This window comes from Sitodiplosis mosellana, unplaced genomic scaffold (assembly GCF_009176505.1).
Source record: "Sitodiplosis mosellana isolate CC-2019 unplaced genomic scaffold, AAFC_SMos_1.0 Smas_scaffold_6710, whole genome shotgun sequence".
Classification (NCBI taxonomy): domain Eukaryota; kingdom Metazoa; phylum Arthropoda; class Insecta; order Diptera; family Cecidomyiidae; genus Sitodiplosis; species Sitodiplosis mosellana.
Window position 1 is genome coordinate 20,132 of NW_022601872.1, and position 8,384 is coordinate 28,515.

General features: G+C 35.1%; 2 protein-coding genes across 2 annotated transcripts; one reads left to right on the forward strand and one right to left on the reverse strand.

The window, feature by feature from the left end:
- On the reverse strand, positions 1–6,630 carry LOC129579881 (autophagy-related protein 9A-like). Its single transcript, XM_055470065.1, has 11 exons — positions 6,269–6,630; positions 5,016–5,374; positions 4,766–4,943; positions 4,417–4,612; positions 3,475–3,599; positions 3,269–3,396; positions 2,934–3,115; positions 2,516–2,694; positions 2,255–2,389; positions 1,385–2,000; positions 1–1,248 (listed from the first exon to the last, which is right to left on the reverse strand). Exons 2-11 carry the CDS (start codon positions 5,188–5,190, stop codon positions 583–585), a joined length of 2,580 nt encoding a protein of 859 aa, XP_055326040.1. The 5' UTR covers positions 5,191–5,374; positions 6,269–6,630; the 3' UTR covers positions 1–582.
- A 303-nt stretch (positions 6,631–6,933) lies between these two features.
- On the forward strand, positions 6,934–8,384 carry LOC129579882 (tRNA N6-adenosine threonylcarbamoyltransferase, mitochondrial-like; the record flags this gene model as incomplete). The annotated part of the gene is given in 4 exon segments (XM_055470066.1): positions 6,934–7,068; positions 7,141–7,257; positions 7,831–7,964; positions 8,321–8,384. Coding segments are annotated over 4 exon segments (413 nt in total), but the record flags the coding sequence as incomplete, so codon positions are not given.

Below are 8,384 nucleotides of genomic sequence, written 5' to 3' on the forward strand. Positions count from 1 at the left end.
TATTCACAGTAAAAAAAACGAATTTATTATGTTTCTTTGTCGATTCATTGAACAAATGAGAATAGTTCAGAACATTGAAATAATTACAGAGAAACGAAAGCGTCACAGACCGATAAAATATTGATAAATTCAACGTTTGTCTGTGGCCACTTCGAACAAGTGTTCCGAATAGCTCAATATGGTTTGCTATTTGCTTAGAAAAAGAAAACATTCCCATCAATTTGTTCCACTTGAATATGTGTGAATGGCTCAATACAATCTAAATATCTTAGTCAATAAAAATTTGTTATCTCCACCTGCACTGCCTACTTAATAATTAACGTTTTTGTCAATAAAAACACGACAATGGTCAATGAAATTGGTTAAATATGAGTTTGTCGATTCCTTACTCGGTATTTACAGAGGCAAACAAAAAAAAAAAATTAAACACGTTCCTAATCAAAGGTGATCTACGAGCCAAAGAAATTTGTTGCTCCACTACAAATGAAAAGTCATAATTTTAATAAGAGAGGTGCTTATAATCTAAAAGACAACGGCGTCATGTTCCAGCCGGATCTGTGTTCACACCCATTCGGCGCGTTGTTATGTTTTCTTTGGATTGAGCAGTGGCGTTTTTTCCGCTGCTGGTCGTACATTTTCAGGATATGCGGTTGATCGTGTATGGCTTTGTGATGGCATTTGTGAACCGTCTCGATGCGGCAATTGCCATAGGTGTTGCTGTTGACTTGTTGGTGGCACACGGATCGAAGAGCCACTTCGTCGACGATTTTGCCGGTGGAACAATTCATGTAGGTACAAGGTACTTAAGCACATATCAGCTGTGGTAAGATCACTAGACACTGGTTCGTAGCCGCCCGTTTGCCCATAGAGGCTGTGGAATAGGCTACGGTCGTGTGATGCATTCATCGGACCTTCACGGTGTGAAGCTCCTCTGAGCACACTTGATGTCATCGCCGATGAGGCAAGCCTATGCCCTGGCGATTCTTCGGGCATTGGTGGATTTTCTGCATTCTCGTCCTGCTCATTCTCTTGAATATTTTGCAAATTACTGCGATATGCCATGGATGCACCGTCGGACAAGTGCTGCTGAAGCATTCGATTGAAGTCGTAAGCGTGTGATGGCATATCGGCATCTGGGTGATGTGATACGTGGATTGAATTACGGAACCCGGGCGAGAATTGAGACATACCCATGTTGAATGCATCGTATCGCTGAGGCATTATCAAGGAGTCAACAATTGATGAGTACTGAAATTAAGACGAAGACATGAATTTTTAGTGGTTTTGAACATTTTTTCAAAAAAATTCGTAATTCTTAAATTTTTTTTTCTCCAAAAATCGACAAATATTCCATTCGAAAAATTATTTCGACAAAATTCCCTACCTGACCACCAAGATTGCCCACCGAAAACAGGCTCTGTCCCATCGCAGTGTTCATAACTCCCGTCTGGCGAGTTCGATTGAAGTCCTGTTGAGCATGTCGCTTCAATCCATTCATGAAATTATGTGCATCCGACGGCATTTTCCATTCCGGATTGGTCAATGTGAAATGAACCAACGACAGTTCCGTTTTTCCATGTTCACCCTGAGTGTACTTATTTGTTTCACACACTGGGGCGGTAGCACCTTCGGTTAAATCACCTTCAGTACTGTGCGTTGGTTGCCATTCCGAATTGCCGTGTTTACGAACGTCCATCTGAGCAAACGAGCACACATCACCCACACCAACAACAGAAACCGTAAAGTTGCGGAAGAAATCCACGTAATCCAATGCTTTGGGTCGAATATAAAATAGCAGTATGAACGGTGTTGTTATCGGGCTCAGCAATTCGGAGATTAGATAAAACACACGCAACTGGAAAAATTGACCGAATTGGCTTCGCACATGACTGGTATGGGCCAATCCTTTCCAAGCCACCGGTAAATAGTGAGTGTGAGCCAAAACTGCTGTCATCAATTGCTCCGGACAAAATATAAGATTTTCGTCGGGAATCAATACTCTGAAAAAAAAAAAAGAACACGCGGATACATGATTTAGCAAAGCGAAAAAAGTTGTGGAAACAATTGCGATTTTTTTTCGATGCAAATCAAAATGCATAAAAAACGACGAAAAAATTGAGTACAAAATTTTTAATGAATAAAGAATTGCCGCTAATTGCACGATATTGGTCTTGTTTTTGGTCTGGTTAGCAGACAATGATTGAAGTTTGACGTTTTTCTCAATTTTTCCTCGATTTTTCCTTGCATCATTTACCTTGACACAATGGCCAAAAGTGTGAGTATAGACACCACTTGAAAGATGTGCTCAATATGAGCGATGTCCTCGTCGACAAACATGAAAAATAGGAAAATCATTGTTGACACACCGCCGAATAGAAACGAGAGTTTTCTGTGAAAGAAAAATTGATTTATAATATTTTTATGGAAATTAAAAATTTCAAGTAACTTCTTGCCAATGTTTTCTGAATGTTGTTTTTCTAAATTTTATCATAATAAAGAAAAATATGATCCATACCTAGCGATAACGGCTCCCATTGGAGATGAAAATGATTCCATGTACTTGACGGCTGGCTTATAGGCTCGATTCAGACGGGCTTGCAACTCATGGTCCAATTCATTGAAGTGTCTCATGTAGAGCATACCATATTGCGACCAGCACCGAATACCTAACACACCCGGATCTCGTTTTACCAACTGAAATATAATGATATATTAATTTTGGAGAATAAACATGACGAAAATTTATAAGAAAAATTATGAAAATAAATTACAGAAAAATTAAGTTGGGAAAAAATATGCGATTTTTAAAAATGAAAATAACAGGTTTGGATTAAAAATTTAAATAAAAAACCAGCAAATTCAATATCATATTTTTAAATACATAAATTAGTATCTTTTTGAAATTCCATCTAGGAAATTAATTGACAACTTACATCACCGTAACTGAAAATGCAGAAAATCGTCGCAAACAAAAATATCACTGGAGCAAAGATCAAATTAATGAGACCAGCGTAGAAAATGTACTTCGACAGCTGCTGGGACAGCTCAGTTCGATTGGTCGAACGTTTGTATTGTTCCTTTAGATGCCAATTATCGAACACTGACCATGGGCTTCCTGAATATCAGATCAAAAATACGAGATTAGTTTGATTGAACGGACAATTGACTTAAATTGTCATGTAAAGTTAACATTGTAAACTCAGTCAGACAATGCTAAGTCAATGAATTGCTACTAGAAAAAAAAATTACTAAAAATTAATTTGCTTACGGAAAAATATCAGCTCCAAATTGAATCGTAGACTTTTGCTGAAAAAATTTGTCTCACCCGCCAAAGGCAAATTGATGGTCGTCTGAATGAGATTCTTATTCATCATAGCTACCATGTAATTCTTGAACCTGTAAACAAAAAGACGAAATACTCAGAATATACGCTTTTGAAAAATGAATAATCAAGTCAGTATTCGACAAAAATACCTCAAAATTCGATGATAAATATCCAATTCGGTAAGGTGCTCTTTGTGGATGCACATTTGTTGCTCCATTTGCACCTCACGTATTCGCCGTTGCACATCATGCCACGTATAATTGCCCAATTCACTCTAGAAATAAATTAGAAAATTATTTTAGCATTTTTGTAATTTTTTCGTATTCAAAGATTTTTTGTTGAAATTTTCCGCAAAAATAAAATCGAAAAAGTAAGAAAATCATAAATTTAGTTTAATTTTATCTTAATTATGATGAAAATATTTGCAAAAAAAATCTTTTTTCTGTTTTGAAATTTTTACGGTTTAATTTTGTCTAAAACATTTTTTTTATCCACAAGAAGATAAGATATGCATTGACCCTCGTCGAATTTACGAACGAAAATACAGCGATAACGTAAATTCCAACGGATTATTAGAAAATGAGCACGTGGACTTTATAGTTTAAAACGTGCGTGTCGAATGTTCGGCCAGTCTCGGAGGGGTCAAAAATTACAGTGTCAGCACAGCTGATAGTAAACGAGAGTAGATCTAAAAATAGTCTGTATTGATGCCAATAACACAGTTCAATGTGCAAAAACGTGCATCCAACGTTGGATAATTTTAGCAGATTGTTGCTCTCTATCTCGATTTTAAACAGATTTTTCTGGTTGGACACCAATTTATGGGCATAAAATGAAGAAAATCTATGAGTATTATAGTGCTACCATAGTAAGAGAAGTGTATCTCTTTATGAAAATAAAGCATTTGCACGCCAAATAAAAATAAACATAACTTTGCCTATCAGAAATGTAGGTCGAATAGAATTGAACCAGAAATTTCGAAATATTTTGAGGGAACGGGAAACATTAGCCGTTTTTGCACCCAAAAATTGCAATTAAAAAATCCAAAGCCAGAAAATTGCACATAACTAAAAACAATGCACATCACTTACATCATCAATTTTAAGCGCAGTATTGAAGAATTTCTTAATATCGTAGTATTGCACGGCGTGATAAAAAAATCGTATCAAACGGAAGATCCAGAAGAGGCCCGATAAGAAAATGACAAGCCATCCGCTAAGAGTAATTGCATTGATGCACTCTCCTTGCGGCAAAATTGCTTCATAAATTGTAATCCGGGTGTGGTTTCTGTAAAACAACGTAAACAAATTCTATTAATATACGGAAAAAGAAGTGTTTAAAAACCGCAAAATATATCATCATCGACAACAACAACAACAGAATAAAAATGAAATAAAAGAAAAATAGAAACAAAATCAGGATGTTTACACATGGGCTTACCCGTCAAGTACTGTGTAATCAACGCAAAAAATGACAGTTGTGACGAACCACACAACAAATGCAAAAATCACAAGATCAAAAATATAGTTGAGCATCATGACGGTGAAGCCGTGTTTTTGGTGGTAAAAATACATTCGTGTGAAAAACGAGTCTAAATCTTCGATATGATTCCATCGTGCTGCAAAAGCAAATAAGAAAAGTCGTTAGCAACGTGTTTTAGATTGAATAAAAAACAAAAAAAGCGCCATACCTTTGCCCGTATCGGGTACCACGTGTATAATGATACCATTATCGCGATGTCCATCTTCGTTTTCGGTGTCGGTGGTGGTTTCGTCGATGCCAACGGACTCATGACGCGATTGACTAGAATTTTCAACGAACGGATTTGATACTTCGGCTAGCGCCTGATAATCATTCTTAGCCATTTCTTTTTATTATGTCGGATGACCTTCACTTAACACATGGAGTACTGCTTCTGATCTCCCTCCGTGTGTTCCGCAAATCTCTCTCTCTCTCTCTCTCGCTCGCTCACACAACAACAAAAAATCGTTTCCGATTCCGAATCGGTCGATAAAATTTTGAGCAAACGTTCGCTTCACCTCGCTTGAACTTGAAAATAAAACAAAGACGATAAACATATAAAAGAATATTTAGAACCAAGTCGAGAGAAAAGCAAACAATACAATTAATATAATACACGCGCTCAGTGAAACTGCTTAACCTTGGCAACAACACGTCCGTAAGATAGTGTTATTTTTGCACGCAAAAATATTGACCAAAAATGGACACAAAATTGATTTTATTTCAAAGAACAATCAACAATTTTACAATTTCAATTTAATTGAGCCACACAAAATCATTTAATATTGATTGGGTCGTTGACGAGAGTGAAAAATAATAAATAGAAATGAAATTGCGAAGCATTTGAACGATGACAACATAAACAGCTGATACGAATGCTGAAAATATACATATTGTTATATAGCGATGCGTCTTAGTATGCATCCGCCCGTGTGTGTGTGTATGTCAGTCAGACCTCGACTAGTGTCATACAAACAAACGAAACAGACTCCATACAAAACAAAACAATAGATAAAAACCAACGACCGAATATACGTATATGTATACAGTACGAATCACAGTGCGAAGAATCTATTTTTGTTTGTGGCCCCAAAGGTACACACGAAATAAAAAACAACATCATTCATACAGCTGATTTCTCTTTTCCTCTTTACACCAGCGCTCTCTTTCTACGTCGTTCTTTTGACTTTTTATTTCTTCTCTTTTCTTGCTCGCTCCGTCTGCATCTCATTCGCAAACAAAGGATTTTGCGAGCTTTCAACTACGTTCTATCGTGTGCGAAGAAAAAAATGTGACTCAACAAACGACAAATATCACGCATCAATCACACCAAACAACATTTTTTTTCTCTTCTTAATCGCTTATTCTTGCATCAAACACTATTTCGCATGATTTTACACGATTTTGATGAGTCTTTTGTACCTTTTTGTTAGCTGCTCTTTGTTACAGGCCCTTTTTCTAACACTGGAACTAGGACAATTTGTTTCTTCTTTTTCTTTCTTCCTCTATTTTTGCACAACTTTCCACTCAATTTATTACTAACTACTATTTTCTGTCTGATACTGTTTTTCGTCGTCCAATTTTTACGATGCTCTGCAACATCATACACACCACGGATACATTTTTCACGTTTCGCACATCTGAGTCGTAATCTGGTTTTTGCAATGAATGAAAACACAATAAAAAAAAATACCTTCTGTTCACTTGCTTTATTTATGTTCTATATAATAGGCCAATAGGCATGAAGTTGGCTTGCTTATCGTAACCCGTCTATTTTGCGTCTCATCGTATTGTGTGTTAACTCCGCCAAGGTGCATGACATATTCGATGAAACGCATTTTTGTCTACAGCATATAGAAGTCAGTAAATTCGTTTTGAAATTGTTGATTTTAATTATTTCAACGAAAAATTTTGGATATCTTTCCATTTTTTGACATTTCAACACCCAAAAAGCCACATTTTCCACTAAAATTACATTTGATTTACAGCACATCAAGTCAATGTGGGTTAACACTGTCAAATCTACCGTCTAAAATGTCATTTTAGTCTGACACTTTACATCACTGGCACGTTTTAAACGTAAAACACACAGAAACTATGTGTTTAACACAGAATTGAACAGAAATGTTAACCAAAATTGTAACTAAATTTAAATTTCGACACAAATTCCGTGAAATATACAACTTTCACCGGAATTTATGTACGGCCACTGACCAAAGCAAGTAAATTTAAATAAAATTCCTCATTTTGGATGAAATGTGAGAATATTGTGTTTTTATACCTTTTTTCAGTAGACCGGCCGTAATTTTAGGCATTGAAACATCATGCGATGATACCGGTTGCGCTATTGTTGATAATAATGGACACATTTTGGGCGAAAGCAAACATTCACAGCTTCAATTTCATCTCAGGTTTGGAACACGAATTTTGGTATTCATTTTTTTTTTGGTTCAACATTTCGGTGTAAATTATTATCAGATTTTGTGGATGAGTGCATCTCATCAGATTGGCAAGAAAGTCGATTTTTTTCAGTGTGAAATTGTTTTATTTTTCCGCATTTTTATTTTCTTCAATTAAAAAATCAAATCGCATTTTTATAGACGAATTATACCGTTGAAAAATATTTTTATGCTGAATTTTTATAACCGAATAAGTATCAAAAGTAAACGTAAAATTCCCGTGAAACCAATATTATTTTAACTTGAAATTTATTATTTTAACTATTAATTTATTATTTAACTTAAGATTTAATAATTTCTCAATTTATTTTTGTATGAAATTGTCAATGACAATTTTTCATTAAAAAAATTTATTTGCCAATTTAAATAAACAAAAAATGTTTTTCTTTCAATTTCCAATTTTTTGTTAATTTTCTAACTTTAAGTTATTGCAAATTTTCGCTGATTGGCTTTGAATTAAGAAAAAATGTCATTATTTGTTATTTTTATAATTTTTTTTATTAAATTCTTTTTTTTGCATAGCAGGAATGGCGGTATAAATCCAAATTTTGCACAAGAGCTACATCGACTTCACATTGAAAATGTGGTGACCGAGGCATTGCAAGGGGCAAATTTTACGGTGAATGATGTGGATGGGATTGCTGTGACAAATCGCCCAGGTAATTAAAATATTAACTAACCATTGGTTAGTATGCAAGAGTCAATCTTGGATTTTGTGAAACATTTTTCTCGCTATGGAATTAGATCTTGTTTGGGACTCAAACTGTGGGTTTAAATTTTATTTGTTGAAATTACTCATCAATTAAAATTTAATAGAGACAAAGACGATAAAGAAGAAAAAGAGGAAGAAGAAAAGGTAGAGGAGGAAGAAATGTAGAGGAGATGGTGAAGGAGAAGAATATTGATGAAAGCCATTCAGCAAATTATTGCAAATCAATTGAACAATTTTTAATTTTAGACTTAAATATTTCTGACATAAAATAAAAAACTCAATAAAATTTTCTCAATGTTTCAGGTATCGAGCGATCACTCATAATTGGGATGCGGTATGCGAAGCACTTGGCGCGGAAATACTCCAA

What these genes read in the sequence shown, in the direction of transcription:
- LOC129579881 (XM_055470065.1), bottom strand. Translation starts at nt 5,190, where the DNA reads ATGGCTAAGAATGATTATCAGGCGCTAGCCGAAGTATCAAATCCGTTC. An exon ending in GCATTTTCAGTTACGGTGAT is followed by an intron (nt 2,695 to 2,933) that starts GTAAGTTGTCAA and finishes ATTATATTTCAG; the next exon opens with TTGGTAAAACGAGATCCGGG. An exon ending in TGGGCAATCTTGGTGGTCAG is followed by an intron (nt 1,249 to 1,384) that starts GTAGGGAATTTT and finishes TCTTAATTTCAG; the next exon opens with TACTCATCAATTGTTGACTC.